The following is a 25972-nucleotide window of genomic DNA, read 5'->3' on the forward strand; positions in this document are numbered from 1 at the left end:
GGAAGGAAAGGAGAAGAAGGAAAGACGAAAGCAAGAAGGAAATGAAGGAGGGATGGAAGGAAATAAGGAAAGAAAGAAGAAAAGAAAAAAGGAAGGAAGGAGAAGAAAGAAGAATGGAAAAAAAGGACAAAGGCGGCATATGTGAGACATCCTGCAAACAGAGCTGCCCCCAATATTTTGCGGCCTTGCACTGACCTCTAAGTCAGGCGCTGCCTTGCCACCCCCCCCCCCCCCCAAATAATTCTATTTTTTACAAAAGAAGGCAGAGCCTGAAGGTATGTGAGGTATGTGGCATTCTGGGACTCAATATAACCTGATCTGGGGCACCAGAGCTGCATACTTCCTGCTTCTGCTTGCTGGATTTTAGCAGAATGAACTAAACACCAAAGGTACCCATAGGGAGCCTGTATGGTATTTTGATTATTTTAACAGTCTCAAATGATTTTAATTGACTTGTATGTTTAATTCTATTTTAAATATCCATAGGGCATGGATTTTAAATTCCATTAATTTACTTTTGTTTTGCATCTTGTAGTTTTGCAAATATAAATAATAATAAGTCTGCCAGAAAGGCTGAAACAGCCAGCTGGGAAACAATGCTGCCAAAGGTTTGGTCATATGTTAAATTCAACTTTAAATATTTGTATGTTGTGGATTTTAAATTGCATTATTGTCCTTGGTAAGGAGAAAAAAGAATGATATAATTAAATATACTACTACTACTAATAATAATAATAATACTAATAATGCCTACCTCTCACAAAGGCTGAAACATCCCGTTGGGAAGCGGTGCTGCCAACGGTTTTGGTCGTCTTCGGTATGGAATACTTTCTCTTTATGCTTTTCCGAGGAAATATGCCCTTGCCATTGCTTCTCGCTGTTACAGTTTTTGCCGCACATCCAGCAATGAAAGTCAACCTGAGGAAAAAAAGATTAATCCCTAGAGGGCCAAGAGAGTTGATTTGAATGATTTACTCATATCCCAACATCCATGAAGATGCTGCCTCTGCTTCGCTCGGCACAGGGTTCTTGTCTCGCTCCATTTGCTAAGTTTCTTGGGGCCAAAACGCTTGCCCCAAGCCTTCCGCTAAACTGATGGCAGGAAGTGATACCTGAATCTTCAGGACTTACTGTAACCTCAGCATAATCCGTTGGCATGTGGATCTGCTTCCCATTCTCCTTGCTGGCTTGAGCAGCCGGATCTTCGCCCTTTTCGGGCTTCTGGCTCTTCAGCCACATTTCATAGAGCTGCTCCATGTCTTGAACTACAGGGAGAAAAGGAACCGTAGGAAGCGAGCGCCCATTCAGACAGAAACAAGCAAAACAGAAACAGGCTGGTTTATGCACTATTTCCATTTATGCACTATTTCAATATACAGGCAGTCTCCAAGTTACAAACAAGAGAGGTTCTGTATTTTTGTTCTTCAGTTGAATTTGTATGTAAGTCAGAACAGGGAAAATTTTAAGTGTAATATATATGTCTTAACTTTGGATGGTATAGGGAAGGGTGGCTTGCTGTGGAAACAAGGATTGGAGATACAGCTTCAGTGGAGACCCTTTTCCCCCATGATAATAAATCTTCCAGGAATATATCTCCCTTCCTTCTCTCACTTCCTGTTGTCTCAGCCCAGTTCTTAACTAGGAATCATTTGCAAGTCAGATGTTTGTAACCCAGGGATGGCCTGTACTTCTGGCATGCCAACCTGTCCCAAAGTATGTTTTCAATAGTAAGAGTTAAATCCCATAGTTTTAATGAATTTTATTTATTTTATTTTTTAAAATAATTTTGTATTGGTTTATGGTGCATACAGAAAACAAAACCGACACCAGAGGAAAATGAATTTTACATGTTGACTTACTGCCGTTCTCCTTCATATAAGTCCACATCTCTCGCTCTTCATGACTGTGGGCGAAGGAGCAGTTCCCAACGTACTGGCATTTTTTGCCTGACGCAATGTGATTGCACAACTAAAAGAGAAACAGGCTCCATGTCACATCGACTGCATTCTTCAAAGGTGAACGATCACCATTAAAAAATCAGTAAGGTATTTTTGAGTGGTGAGCTCGAGAAGAAATGCTCGTTCCATCAGGAAACCTACTGCGCTGAATTGGAATTGGTTCCCTCCTTTTAGTCCCAAGCTCCTTTTGTGGAGAGCCAGGGTCTAAACCAGGCATGGGCAAACTTGGCCCCTCCAGGTGTTTTGGACTTCAGCTCCCACAATTCCTAACAGCCTACCGGCTGCTAGGAATTGTGGGAGTTGAAGTCCAAAACACCCGGAGGGCCCAAGTTTGCCTATGCCTTGTCTAAACATAACCTAAGCTACTGGAATGCTTTCCAAAGGCAACTGTTTCATCTTAAAATGCTCATGGCAATGAAGCGTTTTGGAGCAAAGTTGAAGCCTTCTCAGAAGCTTAGGGACAGGAAATATGTAACATCAGATTTTGGCACAATTTTTTAGTAAAACAAATACTAATGGAACAACGGGGAAAAGTCTGAACCAAGAGTTTGATATTTACGTTGAGTCATGACTTCAAAGAAAAAAATTATGGAAGGAAGTATAGATGGTACCTGACACCAGAAAATGGATTAAGATGTATTTAAAAAGGCCCAGAAATACTGGAAACAAATACATACGATTTTATAAGAAATTGTTAAAGTTTAATTTGAAACGAAACCTGAACTCTGTTAGGGCATGTGTTAACTGTAAAATGCAAGGAACAATGCTGAATGTTTGGGACCCACCCAGGGAGCTAGCTGAGCCTGGGAGTTTTGGTTACTGTAACATTTTTAGGCTTGAGCTATGCAGGTGCTTGCAGGGAGAGAGAGACAGACAGTTCAGTGTGTTCTTGCTTCATGAGCTGCTGGAAGGAGGTTTTTCCACATGGACACTGAAAGACCATATCTCTCAAAAAGGGGAGTCAATACAACTGATCTCATGATTGTAAATATGTTGTTCTGCGTTACAAAGAGAAAACTACTTCCAGCCATGAAAGCCTTCGACAATACAGAAAACTATTTGTTCTTTATTGATTATCTGCATGGCATATTCCACCTTGTCTCCTGCACTGTGCTAATAATATAATATAATATAATATAATATAATATAATATAATATAATATGTATACATATAATATTGATTATATTATAATGTGATGCAATATAATACTACTAATAATAATACAATATTATAATTATATATTTTATATTACATGTAATATTACTAATAATATTACAGTATAATGGTATAGTACAATATAGTAATATATAATACTAATAATGTGCTATGATAATAATATAATATATTGTATTTACATATTACTTGTAAGCTACTCTGAGTCCCCTTCGGGATGAGAAGGACAGCATATAAATGTCGTAACTAAATAAAGAATAAATAAATGTTTTCTTTCTCTGGCAAGACAGTGTGTAGACTGACTAAATGTGAACTACGCATGATTTTCATTACATGATAAACTGTCTGAGATGTTAGATGAATAAATCAATAGAAACTGTGGAAGGATATTGCTGTATATGACGAGGACAGCAAGAATGATCTCTGCTCAATGATTCCGTCCCAAGGCGGCTAACTTATGAAAAGAAGCAAACTTGCAAAAATTGATAAACTTACTATATTTACTAAGGAGAAATTTCTAACTTTAAGAAAGAGTGGGGCCAGGCCTGTAGCGAGGGGGTGGTTTTAGGGGTTCAACCCCCCCCCCGAAATGTTTCAGATTTTTTTAAAAAACTGGTTTACTCATGAATTTTAACTGGTTAACCAAATCCCCATGCTAAGTCTATGAGATGCAAAAAATTAAGAGTCCCTCCAGAACTGCAAGCACTATCTCAGGCAAATATTGACAGTTTATTCACACTGTCATTACTTGCAGCAATAGCCGATGTAGTGAAGCAACCAAGTTGGGGTGGGGGGGGGGGTGTTGAATGCTCTCATTAAGGAGGCCAGACTTGGTGGAGGTGGTTGACAGGGGTGGAGCTGCAGGCTATTGAAGGCTGCTCTGCCCCCTGCTGTGCTCTTTGCTTCAGCGTGAGCTAGGAGGCAGGTTTCAACCCCCCCCCCCGGAAATTTTCACACACACCCCCCTCGAAAATTTCAACCCCTCCCGAAATTTTTTTCTGGCTACGGCCCTGAGTGGGGCCCATTCATTATGTTCCTCCAGCAAAAATGGGCCCTAGACCTCCATCACTGCTTTTTTGGACTAGAAGAGTATTATTATGTGAGAAAGGTGGTACCAATAGTTCCTTTTCACTAAATGGGTGGAGAAACAGAGATATAACCACCAGATAAAGAATGTAAAGCCCTTAGATTAGATAACATAGATTGTTTGTAGTTATTGGGGGTTTTATGTTTAGGGTGTAGTAGTAGTATTCTAGAAAAATATGTTTAATCTTTTGTTGTTGTTTGTATGTATGTGGGTTTTGTTTTAATCTGTCTGAATAAAAAATGTATTCGTAGAAAAAGGACTTGAGGGCTGCACAAAACTAGACCCTAAGCCAGCGACAAGCCGAAGGCTAAACTGAACCCGATTCTGAAAGACATGCTCACATCAAACTGCAAAGGCACTTGCTTCTTGGTGGGGAGTGGGCGAATAGTGTTCCACTTCTTGCGCTCGTTCGACATGACCAGCATCACCCGGCGGTCCTTGGTCCACCTGAAGAAAAAGACAAAGAAGCATTTAAGGCCACTGGGAGCAGCTATTTGGCTCATCGATAAAAAGGAATCCAGTGTGGATTCGAAATAGACAGAGGTGGAAACTTCGTGGTCGAGCACAGAGTATGCAAATGGAAAGTACACAAGTGATGAACCAGAGAGCTTCTGTAGGTTTGTTCTTAAGTTGAATTTGTTTATAAGTCAAAACAGGGACATTTTCTAAATGTAACTCTGCATAAAATGACACAGTGGGCCTTGAGTTCGACACTTGTGGATCAAACAGAGGAGGAACTTCCTGCCTGTAAGAGCTGTTCAACAGTAGAACTCTCTGCCTCCGAGTGTGGTGGAAGCTCCTTTCTTGGAAGCTTTTAATCAGAGGCTGGATGGCTATCTGTCAGGAGTACTCTGATTGTGCAGGGGTTGGACAAGATGGCCCATGTGGTCTCTTCCAACTCTATTATTCAATTATTCTATGGTCTGACTGGATAAGGCAGTTGTTTATATTGCTACAAACAGTGGTCTTCTCTGCCTTCCTTGCTCCTTGGTTTTGAGAAGAACAAGACAATTGGCACATCGATACTGTCATTTGTTCACAACAGTCCTTTCTCAAGGAAGGGTGACACAGGTGCCCTGGACTCAAACTCCCATTGCTCTGGTATTTATTTATTTATTTACTGTATTTGTATATCGCCCTTCTCAGCCCTCAGGCAATTCAGGGTGGTTTACAATAGCAACGATTCAATGCCCAAAAACGCCATAAAATTAAAAACATTAACACATAATGCTAATGTTTCCCAACAGGACCAGCCTCATTGGACCACACGACTTACGGGTGCCTTGCTTTGGCGCTACAATATTTCTTGTTTTTGTCCGGCTCACTAACTTGGCCGTTCCGCCAGCACTGTGCACACACAAACTTCATTTTCAGGTTTAGAGAGCCATGCTTCACTTGGTTACTGAGGATCTGGAAAACGAAAGAAAATATAATTATTTATGGGCAGATATTATTACACTATGTAACGTTATTTTTGTTCCTGGGTTATAAATGTAATTTCCAAATTGGTTCCAGCATAAAAACATGGAAAAATGTATTAAGTTGCAAAATCTTTGTTTTTGTGGGACATTCTGCAGCACATTTGGCTATACTTTTTCAATGAATATCTCACAGAGTCCCAACTAATTCAAAATAGTTTGTGGCAGCAACAAAAACGAAGTTGCTGGAGTAGAATAATTACTTTCAAAGTAAGGATTGCACAATTAAACAGGAAACAACACTTTCAAACCAGGAACAGAACATTTTTCAAATTTTGTTAACATAGAATCATAGAATAATAAAGTCAGACGGAACCACAAGGCCCATCTAGTCCAACCGTTTGCCATGCAGGAAAAGCACAAAGTATTATTATTATTATTATTATTAGTAGTAGTAGTAGTAGTAGTAGTATTAAGCTGTTGTTGTTGTTGTTGTTAGATATGGGGTCTCTAGCATCTATCACTTTTCTTGCTTTTGTTTATAAAAAAGGGAAGAAGACTGATAGTTTTGTGAGGCAAGCTGAGAAACATACCTGGGCCCCATGTGCGTTAGACTCCATATTCTGCCAATATTTTTTCGATTCTTGAACAATAGCCTCATGGGAAATCCCTGTGAGAGGAAGAGAGAGAGATGCATCTCACATAAACTGTGATGAAGCCTCTAAGATTCACTGCTTGGTGACCCTTTCAATTATTGGTGGCAAACATATTTTCATTTCGAAAAAATGATCTGGGACCGGAAATGAAGCCATTGAATGGCATTTGGTCGTATCTGCAGATACAGGGGTCTGAACTACTACTACTTCTTACACACCTTTCCTCATGGCACAACATAGTTAAAACACATAATCCTTAAAACATTATGTGAAAATACATATACTAAAAGGTATTTCTATAAAAGACATATATTTAAATACACAGAGTTTTCCCCTTGACATTAAGTCTAGTCATGTCCGACTGGGGGGTGGCGCTCATCTCCATTTCTAAGCTGAAGAGCTGGCGTTGTCCGTAGACACCCCCAAGGTCACGTGGCCAGTATGACTGCATGGAGCTTTCCCTTACCTTCCCGCCAAAGTGGTGCCTATTGATCTACTCGCATTTGCATGTTTTCGAACTGCTAGGTTGGCAGAAGCTGGGCCTAACAACAGGAGCTCACTCCACTGCCCGGATTCGAACTACCAACCTTTCGGTGAGCAAGTTCAGCAGCTCAGCAATTTAACTTGCTGCACTACCAGGGGGCCTTGTGTACATGAAGCTACATGAAATCCAATTGTTATGTTATGTTATTTTATCTTATTGTGTATTATTTTGCTTCATCCTTTTTGTACTCATATGTTGTATGTATTTTACTGTGTTGTTATTGTGTTTTGGATTTACTTTATTGTATTATGCTGTTGAGCTTGGCCTCATGTAAGCCGCCCTGAGTCTCCATTGGGAGATGGTTGGGGGGGGGGGGTATTAAATAAAGATGATGATGATGATTATTATTATTATAAATGGCTTCTATGTCTTATCAAATGGATCTTCCTCTATTTCTCCTTTTGTTCAACTTGTAGCTTAGGCATAGCTCAATGCTATGGAATCCTGGGTGCTGCTAAAGGGGGCTGATGCCTTACAGACTACAGATCCCAGGATGCCATCGCACTGAGCCATGGGGGGAGGGGTTAAAGTGGTGCCAAACTGCATTAATTCTATAGTATAGACCAGGCATGGGCCAACTTAGGCCCTCCAGGTATTTTGGACTTCAACTCCCACAATCCCTAACAGCTTCAGCCCCTTTCCTTTCCTCCTTCAGTCACTTAAGTGGCTGAGGGGGGAAAGGAAGGGGCCTGAGGCTGTTAGGGATTGTGGGAGTTGAAGTCCAAAACACCTGGAGGGCTGAAGTTAGCCCATGCCTAGTATACACAGAGCAAAGATGATACACAGGACATCTATCCCTATCCTGTCCCTTCATTATTGTTATTATTATTAATAATATTATTATTTCTTACTCACCTCTCCTCATGGCACAACATAATTAAAACACTTCATCATAAGGCAGTATGTCAAATGCATACATTAAAATGTAGCCAACAAGTGGCCCTTTTCACCACCATCCGAGTTTGCCTTGGACCTCTCTCTTCTAGCAACGAGTTTTAATCAGGAATTTTTAAACTCATGTCTTGTGTTCAGTATATTTTAATCTTTGTTCTTGTTTTTTTAAGATACCCGTATTGACTCAAGTCTCACGTGTCATCGCATCTAAGGCACACCTCCATTTTAAAAACCTTGAAACTAAATAAAGTATTTGTTGGTGACTGTTATGCGCTGCGGCCAAAAGTGCTCTCTTTGTAATTTGGACAAAAAAGGTGCACATTACAGTGGTTGCCTGGTTAGGATTCCTTCTTTGAAAACAAAAGTGTTAGGACACCAAAGCTTCCATCAAAAGAAAGGAAAACCTTGGGATGCAGGTTTGATGCAGAATGAATCTACTCTAACTGTCCTGGCTTAATGCTATGGAATTATGTAGTTGTCCAAGGCCTTGAGCCTTCTTTGCCAAATAATGCTTTTGCCTCACCAAATTACAAATCCCAGGATTGCATAGCATTGAACCATGGCATTTAAATTAGAGATGAAGTCCCTGAAAGAGGAGCTCCAGGAGCTGAAGCAGCCTCTTTTTCTTTGGCTCAGTACTAAGATTCCTATATGACACAGATCTAATGCGGATCCTGATTTTGGCAAAGTCATTTAGCTCAAAAAGGTGAGTAAAAACAGTATGTATTTTGTAAAACGATTTTTTAATATATGTATTTTATATCATGTTTACGATGATTGTGTGTTTTGAGCCCATCTCGAGCTACAATGAGAGGTGGGAAAGAAATATTACACTATGTAAAATGTGTTTTTTTAATTCCTGGGTTATAAATATCATTTCCTTATTGTTTCTATCATAAAAACTTGAGAAAAGTTTATTAAACTGTGCCCGTACCTTGGGAAGTCTGACTTGGCCACGGTAGTCCACGCTCTGGTTACATCCTGTTTAGACTACTGCAACGCTCTCTACGTGGGGTTGCCTTTGAAGACGGCCCGGAAGCTCCAATTAGTCCAACGCTCGGCAGCCATGATACTAACTGGAGCGGAGCGCAGGGAGCATACAACTCCTCTGCTGCACCAGCTCCACTGGCTGCCGATCTGCTACTGGGCTCAATTCAAAGTGCTGGCGTTGGCCTTTAAAGCCCTAAACGGTTCTGGCCCAATTTACCTATCCGAACGTATCTCGGCCTATCAGCCCACCAGGACCCTAAGATCTTCTGGAGGGGCCCTGCTCTCTATCCCGCCTGCTTCACAGGTGCGGCTGGCGGGGACAAGAGACAGGGCCTTTTCTGTGGTGGCCCCGCGGCTATGGAACGCCCTCCCCATGGAGGTAAGATCAGCCCCCTCATTGATGGTATTCCGGAAAAGACTAAAAACCTGGATGTTCGAGCAGGCGTTCGGTTAACTCAGTGCAATAAGTGTAATGATTGAAGGACTGGCAATTTGGACGACGAAACTGGATCGCGATTTTAGTCAAGAGATGAATTGGATTGTTTATTGATATATGTATTGTGGATTGTGTTTTTATGTTTTTAAACTTTATACTGTTGTTTGTTATAAGTTGCTGTAAACCGCGTTGAGTCGCCGGCTAGGCTGAGAAGCGGCGGTATACAAGTATAGCAAATAAATAAATAAATAAATAAATAAATAAATAAAAAATTTGTTTCTGGAGTAGAACAACTACTTTAACAGTAAGTACTGCACAATTAAACAGGAAACAACACCTTCAAACCAGGAAGTGAACATTTTTTGTTACATAGTGTTGTGATGTTGATGACAATGATGCTTGCCCCAGGGATGGCTCCTGCCTGGCCAGGCTAGATTAGGTAGTGCCCGGGGGTGAAGGGAAGAGTGCCCTTTGCCCATGCTCAGAGGCTCCTCACCCGTCTTGCTCTGCATCATCCACACCTGGAGCTCCACCAGGCTGTGGGCATAGAAGCACTCATCGTCCCGCGAACAGCCGTAGCGCACCTCGTGCCGACACAGGTCCAGCTGGCACTGCAGGTGGAAAGGCCGGATCTTGGAATACTTAACGGTGGTTTCCCGCAAAATGTGGACAAGGCACCTGAGGGACAGGATGGGGTCAAGGCCACAGGAAAGAGAGAGAGTGGGTGGGGCAGGTTTAGAAACTTCTGCTAGATAGAAAATATTGTCTCAGCCACCGTCACAAGGAGCAGCTGCACATGCTGCACCCTGCATTAAAACATTAAAATATGGGCTCCCAAACCTTTTCTTCCCCCATTGTTCCCAAAAACCATTTGCCTTATCAGCCCCCTCTGAAAAACCTGTGAAGAATCACAGTCTGGCCTCCTTGCACACCCCATTTGTTCATCAAGACAACTCTCATTTGAAAACCAAGGAAAGGCTGGGAACCTACTTGTTGTCTTCGAAATCATGCATAACAGGATGGGAACAGGTCGCAGCGTTATCCTTATTCCGTTTGCTGATGATTCTAGGTTTATGCTCAAAACATTTCTGGAAAACAAAAAGGAAAACACTCTTAGGGCAAGAAACAAGAAACCTACTGGTTTGTCATTTTCATCTTGCTCTCAAAAAGAATAAGTCCTGCATAGGATGTGCAGGACCCTGGTGGCACAGCGGGTTAAACCACTGAGCTGCTGAATTTGCTGACTGAGCTTGCAGTGGGAGCTCACCCTGCTAGAGAGCAGGGTGAGCTCCCACTGTTAGGCCCAGCTTCTGCCAACATAGCAGTTCGAAAACATGCAAATATGAGTAGATCAATAGGTACCGCTTCTGCAGGAAGGTAACAGCCTTCCATGCCGTCATGCTGGCCACATGACCTTGGAGGTGTTTACGGACAACGCTCCATCTTAGAAATGGAGATGAGCACCACCACCGAGTCAGACACAACTAGACTCAGGGGAAACCTTTACTTTTCACTTAAAATGTCTATTAGTTACAAAAATCAATCAGGACCAAATAATAATAATAGTAATAACAATACTTACTTAGCTAATATTTAAGCCTCCCACTCATTACCTCTTGATTTTTCATTTATTTATGTTTCCCTTTAAGTATCCTATTATTTATACCCCACTTTTTCTCTCTAAGACTCAAAAGAAGATCACAGTAAAACCAGTGCAATACAATCAAAAACCTAAACATATACAAACATTGAAATATAATTAAACAGTAATGGTATTAAAAAGAAAAGAAAGTGGCAGTTTCTACAGATTCAGAACTCTCCACTTCCTCTCTCCCTCCCTCTCTTTCCCTCCCTCCCTTCCTTCATTCCCTACTTGGTTTTGGGGAGCTACAGTCCAAAATGTAGGCTTCCCAAATGAGGGCCTTGCGCTGTGCAACCCTCCTTGCAATTGCCATATTTCTGAGAGAGATGTCTCTTCCTTTAAGCCACCACCAGACCTTGGGTGTGCTCTCTGTCAAGGGGTCTCCCTCCCTCCCTCCCTCCCTCCCTCCCGGCCCAATGAATCTATTCCAGATTTGTGGCACCATAGCCATGATCCCACACCTCGCAGAGGAACATGAAGAGGCCGTGATGCTCTTGCAGGAGCCGAGAGACTGTCAGACGTATCTCGCCGTTGCCCCCGAAGAGGGCCTCCCGGCTGAAGGCCCCCTTGCGCTCCAGGGTCCAGACGTCAATCTCTTCCTGGCAGTAGGCAAAGGTGCAGTGACCCGAGTAGCGACACTCTTCACCGGCCGCCACATCTTGGATTGGCAAGGCGTCAAGAGGAAACCGAGAATGAAGCCGCAGAGAATGAGAAAGAAGACAAAAGACAACTGTAAACCATACAACTCCTTTTGTCCTCCCTCCCACACAAATGCATGCGTGTCTCCTGGACCTCACCAAAACAGACACACCAAAAGAAACACAGAAGATGTCTATTATACTATGTAACAAAATTTGAAAAAAATTCTGATCCTAATTTGAAAGTGTTATTTCCTGTTTAATTGTGTGGTCCTTACTTTGAAAGTAGTTGCTATATTCCAAAATCTTCGGTTTTGTGGCTGCCACAAACTAGGTTGAATTGGTTGAGATATTCATTGGAAAATTATAGGCAAATTTGCTGCAGGATGTCCCATGAAGACAAATTTTTGTTGTTTAATAAACTTTTCCCATGTTTTTATGACAGAACTTGGGAAACGATATTTATAACAGAGGGACAAAAATCGTGTTACATCATGCTAATCCCTCCATGGGAAAACAGCTTAGAAAGAAGAAGAAAAAGAACAAAAATCGTGTGACATAGTGTTATATATGATTACAGCAGCAAGAATAATCTATATCCAGACCTACCAAGGCTAAAGAAAATACATTTCAAATGATTCCTAAATGGTACCCAAGCCCCACTGAACTGAAGATGCCTCCAGCTCCACTGTCGGAATCCTTACCTTTACATATATAATAGGGCCCCACGTATTGCGTTTTTGTTGGCCTGGGCCTGATCTTCTTCCAGGATTTATCTTCAGAGTTCTTTATTCTCCCAATGAGGATGTCCTTCTTACACAGGTGGTCTAGGTTGGGATGGTAAATGTATTCCCACAGTTTGGGATCTGAAAGGAAAAAGAAAGAGGTGGCTCATTTAATATATGTTCCCTCATAGAATCCTAGAATTGGAAGGGACCTCCAAGAGCCATCTAGCCCAACCCCCTTCTGTCTCCTTGCAGGAAAAGCACAATCGAAGCATCCTGTCAAATACTGAAACATGTCTCCTCTCAGCCTTCTCTTCTGAGGCTAAACAGACCCAATGGCTGCTCTGGCCAGAGAGAAGACGGAGGGGAGCAGAAGACATTTCCATCTTGTCTTCTGTCTTTACTAATAATATAATACAGTATAGTGTATGTACATATAATATTTATAATATTATAATGTAATACAATATAATACTAGTAATAATAAAATATTATAATTATAATTATATATTTACACTACATGTAATATTACTAATAATATAACAATATAATGGTAAAGTGCAATATAGTAATATATAATACTTCTTTTTATCATGTCAGGAACGACTTCAGAAACTGCAAGTCACTTCTGGTATGAGAGAACTGGCCGTCTGCGAGGACGTTGCCCAGGGGATGCCCAGATGATTTGATGTTTTTATCATCCTTGTGGGAGGCTTCTCTCATGTCCCCGCATGAAGAGCTGGAGCTGATAGAGGGAGCTCATCTGCCTCTCCCCGGATTTGAACCTGCAACCTGTTGGTCTTCAGTCCTGCCGGCACAGGGGTTTAACCCACTGCTCCACCGGGGGCTACATTATATATAACACTGATATTGTACTATGCTAATAATATAATATATTGTATGAAAATATATTTTGTAAGCCGCTCTGAGTCCCCTTCGGGGTGAGAAGGGCGGCATATAAACGCCGTAAATAAATAAATAAATAAACTGTTGAAGTTGCTCCTCAGAGAGATTCTTCATGGTCTCCAGACCTTCGATCCTTTTCATCACTCTCAAATGGACCCCTTTCCTGGAGTATGACTTCTCTCTCCCCCTTTGGTCCCATCTGCAAACTGGATCCGCATGCACGCCATGGGCTTCGCAAAAGCTCCTCCTCACCTTTCCGGACAAAGCAGGCCTGGCAGGCCTGGCGAAGATCATGGCTGCCTTCCAGTGGATTCCTCACTGCCAAGGAGGCTGCTGCTGTCACCGCTGTTGAAAGGCTTGGCACATTGGCAGCCCCTCCGCCAAAGACGCCAGGAAAGTCACTCCGAGGCGGACTCGAAATCCCAATATAGTTCTCAGAGCTAAACAAACTTGGGGGACCATTAAGCTGTTGGGAAGGAAAAATGGTTCTCATAAATATATACATATACATGCATACAGGGTGAGGCAGCATAACTTCCTTTTTTAAAATTTGCGCCACTCGGTTGGTTGAAGACATAGTGGAGCACTACTGGTTTTGTTCAAAAGCAGGAGTATAAAGTTTTGTCTTTACACAGTTCAGTCACCATCATGCGTTGGAACAGTGAGGAGCGTGCTTTTGCCGTTGAGGCCTACTTTTCGAGCAGATTTGGAGTGGCCGGCTCGCTCTCCAGATTTGGCCCCTTGTGATTGTTTTCTATGGGGTTTTTTGAAATCCCGTTTACGTGAACCGTCCAAGGACCCTACAAGATTTGAAGACCAACATCCAGGAAGAAATTGCCAACGTAACGCCTGTCATGACAAACACCAGAAATCGGTTTACTCAGTGTATGGAGAATGGAGAATGGGGACGTCACCTACCTAATTTGATCTTCAAAACTACATAAAACAAAACTTTAGGTATGTGCCTAAATTATTAAAAAAAATCTGATTCATACAATGGATTTTATTAAGTTTTGAAAAAAGGAAGTTATGCTGCCTCACCCTATACATACATACACACACACACGAAAGATCAATCTCCCAGTGACATAGTATGATCCATAATGACCCCACTCTCATGCAGCATGGAATCTAAGGCACACCTTCATGTTCACAACCCTGACACCAAAAAAAAGTATTTGCTGCCAAATGTCATGCACAAAAGGTGGCAAAAAGTGCCCTCTGCTGTAGAATGAATGTACTTTAACTGCCTTGGTTCAATGCCATGGAATCTTATGGGCTATAGTTTTGCAAGGCCTTGAGCCATCTTTGCCAAAGAATGCAAACTACGAATTCCAGGTTGTTGTAACATTGAACATGAAATCAGAGATGACCTCCCTCAAATAGGAGCTCTGGGTGCAGCTCCTGAAGAAGCCTCCCCTTTTGCATTGGGTCCACACTAAGATAACCGAATCTAATGCGAACCTTCATTTTGGCGAAAAAGAGGAGCATTTGAGCACATATGTCAGATATTTGCAAACTTCAGCCCTCTAGGTGTTTTGGACTCCAACTCCCACAATTCCCAACAGCCTCAGGCCCTTTCCTTTTCTCCCTCAGCCACTTAAGAGGACCTAAGGCTGTTAGGAATTGTGGGAGTTGAAGTCCAAAACACCTGGGGAGCTGAAGTTTGCTGACATAGGGTGATGGCATTTTAAAAATCCATCCAAAGGGCCTCAGAGAAGCAGTCACAGAACTCTCCTTTGCCCCACTTTATCTTTACAACAGCCCTGCAAAGGAGGCCAGGCCAAGAGAGTATTACTATCTTTCTTCAATTCTAAGACACACTTTTATGCCTATACAAACATCTTTAAAAATGGGGTGCATCTTAGAATCACATGTGTATTTTATGTATTTCTGTTGGTACTGAAATTAGGTGCTTCTTACAATCGGTGGCGTCTTACAATGGAAGACATGCAATATCATGGTTTCAGTTTTTCATGTGTGTATTTCGATACATGCATTTTAATGGTGTTGCATTTGTCTGCCTGGTTTAGCCAGCCTTGCCACTGGGAGAGGCAGATAATAAATAAAAATGCATTATTATTATATTGATATAATTATTATTATTTTAAAAAATGGAAAAGAATAAACATTGACAAAATCATCATCTGTCAACTGTCAGAGGCCACCTTGCTTGGATCTGCACGCATCATTTGAAAGTACATAATAATATTGAAAATACATTATTATACTATTTCATTATAGTCTATTATTATAATAATAATTATAATTATTGAAAATACATAATTTATTATTGAAAATAAATATTGTTATTATTATTGAAAATATATCACACAGTCCTAGAAAGCTGTGTTGGACTTGTGAATTGTTTTAAGAAATCCAGCATATATAACTCGTTTGCTGTGTCATTCTGTGTTTTTGTGTCAATAATAATAATAATAATAATAATAGATGGAGGTTGTACCAAGTTGATGATGATGATGATAAATCAAACAGGCTTTGACTCCAAATCTAAGCATGGTTTGCAACAGTCCTGGCCCCATTTTTAAAATGTTCAAAAATTGTCTTCTGCACAAAAACCGTGATGAGAATGGACACACTCAAGGTCCAGAAGAGTTAAGGCTAAAACTAAAATAAATTTTAGAGTGGTGTGAAGTTACCGTTACTTACAAGCCGTAGAGGAGAACTGCTGTTTAACGCTGAGCCGACATCTCTAGAAAGAGAACTGGGTATATCTACTGGGATTAACAAGACCACAAGTTAGTGTGATATTCATATTTCACATACAACAAAGGTGATAAGGCGGAATCAGTTTTATGGCCCTGACCAGTACCCATGGCTGCAAACATCCTGCTTGGACTCCCCATCTTCTTACCTCTTTTAGAATCGCCTATGGAGAAGCTACTTAAAGAGGAGCAGAAGTTGTCCAGGGCAGAGACCAAGGGCTGGGAGGGGTATATCTCAGAGTAAGAACCCGTGGAGACGAAGCCCGGTCCCACAGACAAGGACCCCAGCAATGGGGCCGAGAAGGGGATGCTGGGAGCGATGGCAGCCGCTGGGAGGGCTCCGCGGACAGCTGGGCTGGGCTGTGGAGAGAAGGGGAGAGAGAGGTCAGGCGGGGGCCCCCTCGGACAACGATGACACTGACATTTTCCCAAGAAAGACCAGGAACATGGATGCAAGCAGGAGTTGCCAGCATCTGGGACACATCTTCCAAACCAAGCTCTCTGCAGCATAAAAGGCCCCACAAATACACTATTATACTTTTACCCTCATACAGGGATATTGATGACGAACAACTGTCATGAAACATTGAAGAAGGCCTTTTAAAACTTACAGCAGAGCTTTCCAAACTGTGTGTCAGTGTGCTGCGCAAATGTAATGAGAAACCTCTGAGCCTAATAAATAATAAACATTTCTACTGATGATTATATTATTATTATTGTACTCTGCTTGAGGCAGGGTACAACACAGTTGAAAATAAAATGCTATTAAAATCCATATAATGAACCCATCCAGGTAAAATGGAGCCCCCGGTGGTGCAGTGGGTTAAACCCCTGTGCCGGCAGGACTGAAGACCGACAGGTCGCAGGTTCGAATCCGGGGAGAGGCGGATGAGCTCCCTCTATCAGCTCCAGCTCCTCATGCAGGGACATGAAAGAAGCCTCCCACAAGGATGATAAAAACATCAAAATCATCTGGGTGTCCCCTGGGCAATGTCCTTGCAGACAGCCAATTCTCTCATACCAGAAGCAACTTGCAGTTTCTCAAGTTGCTCCTGACACGACAAAAAAAAAATCCAGGTAAAATCAGATGTGTTGTTGTTTATTTGTTCAGTCGTTTCCGACTCTTCGTGACCTCTTGGACCAGCCAACACCAGAGCTCCCTGTCAACCGGGGCCATCCCCAGCTCCTTCAAAATCAAGCCAGTCACTTCAAGGATACCATCCATCCATCTTGTCCTTGGTCGGCTCCTCTTTCTTTTTCCTTCCATTTTCGCCAGCATCATTCTCTTCTCTAAGCTTTCCTGTCTTCTCATTATGTGGACAAAGTACTTCATCTTTGCCTCTAATATCCTTCCTTCCAATGAGCTATTGGGCATTATTTCCTGGAGGGTGAACTGGTTGGATCTTCTGGCAGTTAAAGGCACTCTCAGAATTTTCCTCCAGCTCCAGAGTTCAAAAACATCTATCTTCCTTTGCTCAACCTTCCTTATGGCTATCGCATCCATAGGTTACTATGGGGAATACCATTGCTTTGACTACGCAGATCTTTGTTGTCAGTGTGATATCTCTACTCTTCATTATTTTATCGAGATTGCTCATTACTCTCCTCCCAAGAAGTAAACGTCTTCTGATTTCCTGGCTGCAGTCTGCAGTCATTTTTGTTCCTAGAAATACAAAGTCTGTCACTCCCTCCATGTTTTTTCCCTCTATTTGCCAGTTATTCATCAGTCTGGTTGCCATAATCTTTGTTTTTTTATGTTTAACTACAACCAAGCTTTTACACTTTCTTGGTTAGAAGGCTCCTCAGCTCCTCCTCACTTTCAGCCATTGAAGTGGTATCATCTGCATATGACGCTCATGGCATTATTGATGTGCTCAAATTCCAGCACCGTGACAAGGTAACAATCCTTTGCAGGAGAAAATGCAGATGAACATTCACAATAATGAGATGTGTCCCCATACACTGCATTATTGCAATGTATGTATGTGTCTGAATCCCTCAAGAGAGGTTGCTTTAACCTCCAGACTGCTAGTAATAGTGAATGACTGTATTGCGAAATGACGCAGGTTTCAAAAAGTGAAATATTTGGGCAGCTGACCTAAGGCCTTGGGAACCACAATCAGGATGGATAACACTAAGTAACAAAATTGGAAAAATGTTCTGTTCCTGGTATGAAAGTGTTATTTCCTGTTTGATTGTGCAGTACTTACTTTGAAAATAATCGTTCTACTTCAGAAACTTTGTTTTTGTGGCTGCCACAAACTCTGTTGAATTGGTTGTGAGTTTATGAGAGATTTATTGAAAAACTATAGCAAAATGTCCCTGTAGCATGTCCCTTCCACAAAAACAAATTTTTTACAGTTAATTAACTTTCCCCATGTTTTGATGATAGAACCAATTAGGAACTCACATTCATAACCCAGGAAAAAAATCATGTTACACAGTGTGATCCCAGAGGTTTCAAGGAAAAGGCAGCTGGAGAAACAAAACTAGATGGCAGCTTCTCACCATGGCGCTTTCCCCGGGGTCCGAAACTGAGTCAAGCAGCTCATCTATTTCATCTCCAAGGATGTCATCGCCATCACCGCAATCCAAGCAGCCTTCTGAGAGAGGAAAGGCCCCTCCATTGGCCAAGGAAGGGGCAGAGAGCGGGGTCTTCTCCACAGGAAGGCCCATCAAGTTAGCCGTTGGCAAAGGGGCCAAGTCACCGGACAGGTCAGGGACAAAGCCCGGAGGGGTGGGCGAGGAGGAGGAGGAGGAAAGGCCCTTCTCCTTCCAGCCAGAAAAATCTGGAAAAACAAGAGCGAGAACTACAATCATTTCAGCTAAGAATACACGATGACACCCTTTATAAAAATTGTCAATAATCTGTAGGACAGTATAGGCAAATATGGCCGGGAATTGACTTCCATGAGGGCAATGGCTATAGGACACATGGGCTAAATACAAGGCTGAAGTGCAACCCCTCAAGCTCTTTGATGTGGCACTCCTCCTCATCCTGACTAGGACTGATGGGAGTTGGGAATCAGGGACATTTGAAGACTGTAGTTTGTGCTGCTGAATCAGGATAGTAGGGTTTGCATCGAGATACAAAGCCTGTGGATATGATGCCTGGCTTTAAAACGCCCTTTAGCCTTTTCCCAACCTCAGAGTCCCAAGTGCTTGGGATTGTAATTCCCTAAGTAATTAATTTCTGTCAAAAAAAGGAACTGTATACAACAGTTATAAACAAAATAATCTGTCACATGATAATAATAACTCCCCATGATAATAATAACTCTTCCAGGAGTGGATTTCCCTTCCAAGGAGCAGATTTCTCTCACTTTGTGTTGTCTCACCCCCATTCTTAACTGTGAGTTCACTTGTAAATTGGATGCTTGCAACTCGTGGACTGCCTGTGTGTGTACATCATCATCATTATCATCATCATCATCATCATCATCATTTAATAACTTATTAATCGGCCTCCATCCAAGAATGCTCCAGGCAATTTACAGCTAAATTACAAAAGATAAAATACATACATACATATATGTATGTATACATGTGTATATATATATATGTATGTGTGTGTACATATGTGTATATGTGTGTGTATATATGTATATATGTGTGTATGTATGTATGTGTATATGTATGCATGTGTGTGTGTGTGTGTATGGTGCTTGGTCTCAGATTCTTCGATCAAGGGCCCTTCAAAGGTCACCCTAATAAGGCTGATGCGGCTCTCCATGGAAATGAGTTTTACATCCTTGCTCTATGGTTATTGGAACTGAAGCATTAGGAGGTCAGCAAACCAAGAAGGCAGACCTAGCACCTGATTCTTGTCTCCTTGAAATCCTACACAACTGTGATCTACAAACTGTGAAGAAACCAATGCATTCCCTCTCTACAGCCCCACCCAATTAACTTTCAAATAGCAATAAATCCCATTCAGGGGAAAAATAAGAGAGTGGATTCCCTGCTTTATGTAACTTTCCCCCACTAAGTCCTGGAAACCTCACCTGATTCAATATCTTCTATAGAAGCATTTGAAACCTGCAAGAAAACAAAATATTTTTCAGCAGAGCGTCTACACGGCAGTGCCTCATGGCATACACACAGTACATACATATATACTGAGGCCTCAAAAAGGTTTAATAACAAGTATCTTCCACTCTGGCCGAACAGGAGAGAAAGCCCAAAATGCAAGTGCCGCTAACACAAACCATATTGCTGTCCAGCCTCCTCTCCTAAAAGGTAATCAGGTAGCAGCCATATATTGTAAACACCCACTGAACCAATTTAAAAAGCAATGTATCCATGATTAAACATAAAGCCAGCTGGTATTCATTTTAAACACAAATGCATATATGTGTTTCCTCTTTTCAGCATCAGAAATATTTTCTAAAGTGCTGTTCTGTTATTGAGAATCCCAGCCAAATATATATATATATATATCCAACGTGGCAATTCATACTGATAGGGAAGAGTTCTATCAAAAGTACTCCGTTTATGGAAAAGGAAATCGCATCATACCTTACTTGATACTTCTCCAGAAACAGAGCTTGGGGAAGGCTGCAATGAAGAATATCTTCATAAATAAATGCAAAATGTCACCATTAAAAAGAGCCATCAGCAACCATAAGAAGAAGAAATTGCTTTTCAAAAGCAGCACCTAAATAAAACATGGCTTCAACTTACTTTTGCCCTAACGTAGGCTTTTCTTATTTTCAATCCAAGCTTCTGAGCAAGCTCTTGAGTTAATTTTATTACACTTTCATCCTGTTTAAAAATATACACATGATTAATATGCTGTTATGGAGTTTCACCTATCAATATGCATATCAACATCTACTGATCTGTAATGAAAAACAAAATATGTTTGTATGTCTGTATGTATGAAATGTGAGGGAAAGAGCCAGCTGTTACCCCAAAGGGGTCACTGGAAGGTTGCAGGAAAGAACCAGCTGTTACCCCAAAAGGGCATTGGGAGGTCATGGGAAAGAGACAGGTGGGACTGCAAGAGTTCCCTAGAGGGCTGCAAGAAAGGGCCAGTTGTTACTGTAAAAGGGCACTAGAGGGTTGCTATGGAGACCTAAATCAGCCAGGTATGCTCACTCCCTGAGGGACAAAGAAAATACTGCTTTGTGTCTGGTGACTGATCCGTCCCTACTATAATAAAAGCAACAATTATTTTTACTAATAAATCCAATTACAAAATGCAAACCCGGGCAATGCTGGGCACCTAAACTAGTTAATAATATAATCCTCAGGAAAGAAATTAAAATATTCTGCACATTGTTCCCCCAGCACAAATGAGTGGGGCCCAGTGTTCTTTTGGCCAGCCTGGTGGGCTCACCTGTGGCACCGCGAGGGAGCATTTAGCGACTGCATCGTATGCTTCCTTGTACCTTCCCAGTTCTTTTAAGGCTTTGGCTTTCCGATAGAGAGCTCGGAAATTGTTTTCATTCAGCTTTAAAATTACTCCACAGTCTTCTAGGACTTTGTCATGCTGGCCCTGGACAAACAAATGTAAGCGTTATCAGGAACATTTCTTTCCTGGAATCCTTGGACAAAAGAAGCCAACTGTGGTAAAGACCATTTAAGAGACTATTCCTTTCCTTTGGTCTTAAAGCTATAGGTGCCAACTTCCCCTCTCCATTTGAAAATGTCCTGCACCAATTTGTTAAGGTCCACTTCCTGAACAGACAGCCAATGACCACAAAAATTCTCTCTAAAAACACTACCAGCAGAAGGACAAAGGGTACGCTTTTAAGGGGTTCTACCAGCCCTGCCGACATTCTCAAGGAAGAAACCTAGAACTGGATCAGGCCCATGAACCACTTGCCCTCTTGATGCCGCTCCCTTACCTTCTTTGAATAACACGCAATGCGATTTACACGCAGCTTCTCTAATATTTCATCGGAAATGTGGATCCCTTCAGAACTGGCATAATCGGCAATGTTCAAAGCTTCAGAGTAATGGCTCAGCGACCCTTCCCAGTCGCCTTCTTGGTAAGCCTCGTTCCCTTCGTGGAACAGGTTCTTGACAAGATCGCGTATGAATACCTGGAAGACAAAGTATCCATTAAGCATCCAATAGGGTGGCTCTAACAAGATCTTATTCAATGTCCACAACCTCCCACGATAAGTGAAATACTGCGATGTAGGGACACTTCCTCCCCCCCCCTCTCTCACACACTTTGCCTTCATTTTTCCTCTCCTCTTTCCCCCCTTTTCCTCCCTCCCTCGGACGCTCATGCCACCCTCCCCTGGCAAGAAGGACACTTTTGCCTGCGTGGCCCTCCTCCTCCTCCTCGCCTTCTCTCCCTCCTTGTCTTCCTTCCTCCTCCGTTTTCCCTCCTGAGGCAGTGGGAAAAAGAAGAGGAGGTGGAAGAAGATGCTGGGGCTGGGGAGGAAACAGAGGGAGCCACTGCCCCTTCAGTCAAGTCTACTCCTGCAGAAGCAGTACGAGCGGAGTGAGAGGGAGAAGAGGCGAGAAAGCGGAGGAGGAAATTTCTTTCTCCTCTGCTTTCTCTCCTCTTCTCCCTCTCACTCCGCTCGTACTGCTTCTGCAGGAACTGCTGCCAGAGTAGATTTAGCTGAAGGGGCAGCGGCTCCTGCAGAAGCAGTACGAGCCGAAAGAAGAGGCAGGAAAGTGGAGGAGAAAGAAATTTTCTCCTCCTCTTTCCTGCCTCTTCTCCCTCTCACTCGGCTCGTACTGCTTCTGCAGGAGCTGCCGCCGGAGTAAACTTGACTGAAGGGGCAGCGGCTCCAGCAGCTCCCTCTGTTTCCTCACCAGCACCAGCACCTCCTTCTTCTCTTCTTTCTCCAACAGCCTCAGGAGGGAAAGTGGAGGAGGAAGGAACGCAAGGAGGAAAGGAGGGAAGAAGAGGAGGGCCATGCAGGCGAAAGTGTCTCTCTTGCCAGAGGAGGATGGCATGAGCGCCCAAAGGAGGGAGGAAGAGAGGGGAAAGAGGAGAGGAAAGAGAAGGCAAAGTGCGTGAGAGGGAGGGAGAGAGGGAGGGCGAGGAGGAGGGCCATACAGATGTTGCACCTCAGAGTAGATTCACTTTGCTGAAGACACCAAACCACACACAGCCAGAAGTCTTTATAGTTTATTAAGAATAAAAGGTAAAAAAAAGTTCTTAAAAGCAAAGGTTAATGTTCCAACAGATCAATATCCAAAAGCACTTGAAGCTTAATCCAAAAAGGCACCAGCAAAGCAAAACCCCAAGAGAACATGACAATGTCCTGAAACCATGAACACAAAAGCTGCAAGATAAATCCAGACAAGCATAGGCAAACTTCTTGGTAGAACGCAAAGTTGCTTTGACAAAGATCTGGTCTCACACACATGGCTTAATATCCTTTGCAAAACATGAAGGCGTTTCTCTGGCCCCTGGCCTCCCTCTTGTTAGCTATCCTTTCACTCCTTCGGACTCGGAATTCCAAACGGTCAGCCCGATCTAAGGTTCCCATTTCATCAAGGTCAGTCTGTTCGTTAGTGTCAGCCTGTTTCCCTGCTTGCTCATTATCAGGCTGAGAATTATCCTCCTCAATCTGCACCTGCTCCTAGCTATTTTCAGTATCAACACTCTCATGCCTTGCTGTGGGAAACTGCACTTTGTCAAAAACAGGGCATCTATAACAGGGACATATTGAACCGAACTGTGAACCTGAGTCCCATCATCCTCATCAGAGACAGTCTGTGATTCCAACTGAGTCATAACAGCAGGGAAAACCACGAAACAGCAAGTCTGTGGTAAGCAAACTACGAAGGAGTGAGGGAACACTGTACTCTGCTTGAGAATAACAAGAAAATTCAGGCAAAAGATGTTCAGCAGTCTGGACTGGGACCAAGGTTTATGGAATTTGTCCATAAATGTATTTGAGTTCAAGGGTGATTAGCAAGACAGCCAAACTTTCTTGTGATGCTAGACTATTTTATCCTTATTTGTCTTATATTGTTGTTTTTTCCTGGGACGAGATCTAACAAGGATGGTCACCAATATTATTATTATTATTATTATTATTATTATTATTACTACTACTATTATTATTATTATTATTATTATTATTATTCACATCCCACTTTTTCTCTCTAAAAAAGAGACTCGAAGCAGAACCCTGTTACCTCATATTGTTCTTGTGTCCCTGGGTAGGGTAAAGTAGACCTGAGAAAGAGAAAGAGAAAAACGAAACTGAAAACTTGTTCTGACTTTGTCCAAAAGGACTTTGTCCAAAAAGAGAGCTGATGAGACCGAAATAGAACTAGAAAAGGCAAACAATGTCTTCTCAAAGGAACACATGTCAACTCCTCTCCAAATGAAACAGCAACTAAAACATGGCAGTGTACATAGAACAGTGATGTTTACAACTCTTTATGTATTTACTCAGAATTTAACATGACTGTGTTCAGTGGGAATGTCTCCCCACTTATGTGTGCACAGAAGCAACAACTTAAGAGCATTATTATCTCTCCCTCCCACACACACACCCATGATTAACTATTTTTAAATTTTAATGTGCACACTGAACAAAAAGAACAGCCATAACAAAGAATCTTCCACCTCTATCTATATAAACACACAAATTACTTTTTGAATAATGTTTCCTAACATGTATACAGTATTATGCTATTTTTTTATTAAATGATTTAAATCTTCAAAAAAGACCAAAAAAATGGACACACTTAATCCAGACCAACAGATCATAATCCAATTAAATAATAAAACAAAAACACTGCATCAGTTTCTTGTCTATAGACTCCATTCCTTCCCTTTGAGAAAGATTCTTCTTTAATCATCTTGCATCCCATTTGGTGGGAAAAAAACTTAAATACTTAAGTGTTTGTTTTTTTTGTTCACAGAGACTATAAATTTCCCGTTCATCTTAATTATGCCTTTTCCTCCCACTACTCATCCCGTTATTGTGACTTCCCATCCTTTAGGCTGAAGTCAATCATATATAATTAAGTCCTTCCTTCCTAGTGAAGGCTTGTTCCAGTCCTCCTTTGAGCACAAACGTTATAATTTGAAAATTCTATGCAAAAAAAAAAATCTAACAAATGTTTTAAAAACTTCCCCCTTTTCTTCTTTTTCACCAAGGTATTGAGAAAGGCAAGAGACCCCGGTGGCACAGTGGGTTAAACAACTGAGCTGCTGAACTTGCTGACCAAAAGGTCAGCGGTTCGAATCCAGGGATTCTGTTAGCCCCAGCTTCTGCCAAACTAGCAGTTCAAAAACCTGCAAATGTGAGTCAATCAATAGGTACCATTTATGTGGGAAGGTAACGGCACTCCATGCAGTCATGCTGGCCACATGACCTTGGAGGTGTCTATGGACAACACCGGCTCTTTGGCTTAGAAATGAAGATAAGGACCGCCCCCCAGAGTCAGACACGACTAGACTTAATGTCAAGGAGAAACCTTTACCTTTTTATTAAAAAAGGAGGAGGGAAAAGAGTCCCCTTGGTGCTCTGTTGCACCCATATGTTTACTTGGTAATGACAAATCTGGATAATCGTTCAATATGAAAGACATATACACCGAAGAAGAAAAATATGGCACTTTGTGTTAAGGCAGCCCATCTGCCAAGGAAAATCCTTCAGACAAAGGAATCCAGATGCCAAAGTCCCTTACTGTATAAACTGCAGCCCCTTCTTGATCTCCTGCAGTCTGATGCTTCTATCCACGGAGACATTGGACATGTTATCATGGACACCCACTTCTTCAGTGTGAAGCGTCTGAAATGGAAACAACCAGACAGAAGTAATTTAGGAAAGGAAGGAAGGATCCCATCTATGGAAACAAACCTACAAGCAGTCAAGAGGGACAAAAAGCGTTTTGATCAGGTAGAACATTTTGGGATTTTTTTCTTGTTATATTTTATTGATTTTCAGAAAAGGAAGTAAAAAAAAAAACACAAGCAACACCATAAAAAGAAAAGACACATACAAACCAAAGTAAACATAACACAGTCCAATTCAACAATAAATACAAAGGCCCTGCTTCCTTCCCTCCCTTTGAGGGAGAGGTTCATCCGAAGTCTTCTTGCATTCCATTTGTTAGAAAGAGAAACTTAAATATGCACTGTTTATTTTTGTATACAGAGATGACTTATTCCTTTCAATATTTCTCTACTTCCTCATGTTTCTGCACCTTGCTTAGACAGTCCCTCTTCGTTATTCTAGATA

At 41.9% G+C, this 25972-nt stretch overlaps 1 protein-coding gene across 2 annotated transcripts in view; it reads right to left on the reverse strand.

Annotated features, from left to right (window-relative positions):
- LOC132782080 (zinc finger CCCH domain-containing protein 7A) overlaps nucleotides 1-25972 on the reverse strand; it is a 33318-nt gene that overhangs the window by 1564 nt on the left and 5782 nt on the right. The window contains exons 2-22 of one of the 2 annotated variants that reach the window (XM_067473189.1): nucleotides 25419-25522; nucleotides 23913-23952; nucleotides 21647-21844; nucleotides 21136-21294; nucleotides 20478-20558; nucleotides 20313-20351; nucleotides 19799-19832; nucleotides 18303-18583; nucleotides 15944-16154; nucleotides 15739-15806; nucleotides 13321-13534; nucleotides 12142-12303; nucleotides 11261-11457; nucleotides 10148-10245; nucleotides 9654-9835; nucleotides 6231-6307; nucleotides 5496-5629; nucleotides 4561-4666; nucleotides 1860-1968; nucleotides 1132-1265; nucleotides 755-918 (exon numbers count right to left, since the gene is read on the reverse strand). In XM_067473189.1, the coding sequence (XP_067329290.1) occupies nucleotides 755-918; nucleotides 1132-1265; nucleotides 1860-1968; nucleotides 4561-4666; nucleotides 5496-5629; nucleotides 6231-6307; nucleotides 9654-9835; nucleotides 10148-10245; nucleotides 11261-11457; nucleotides 12142-12303; nucleotides 13321-13534; nucleotides 15739-15806; nucleotides 15944-16154; nucleotides 18303-18583; nucleotides 19799-19832; nucleotides 20313-20351; nucleotides 20478-20558; nucleotides 21136-21294; nucleotides 21647-21844; nucleotides 23913-23952; nucleotides 25419-25486 (2756 nt within the window). In that variant the 5' untranslated portion in view covers nucleotides 25487-25522. The remainder of the gene's footprint in view (nucleotides 1-754; nucleotides 919-1131; nucleotides 1266-1859; nucleotides 1969-4560; nucleotides 4667-5495; nucleotides 5630-6230; nucleotides 6308-9653; nucleotides 9836-10147; nucleotides 10246-11260; nucleotides 11458-12141; nucleotides 12304-13320; nucleotides 13535-15738; nucleotides 15807-15943; nucleotides 16155-18302; nucleotides 18584-19798; nucleotides 19833-20312; nucleotides 20352-20477; nucleotides 20559-21135; nucleotides 21295-21646; nucleotides 21845-23912; nucleotides 23953-25418; nucleotides 25523-25972) is intronic. The other variant, XM_067473188.1, reaches the window with a different exon arrangement.

This window comes from Anolis sagrei, chromosome X (assembly GCF_037176765.1).
Source record: "Anolis sagrei isolate rAnoSag1 chromosome X, rAnoSag1.mat, whole genome shotgun sequence".
NCBI lineage: Eukaryota > Metazoa > Chordata > Lepidosauria > Squamata > Dactyloidae > Anolis > Anolis sagrei.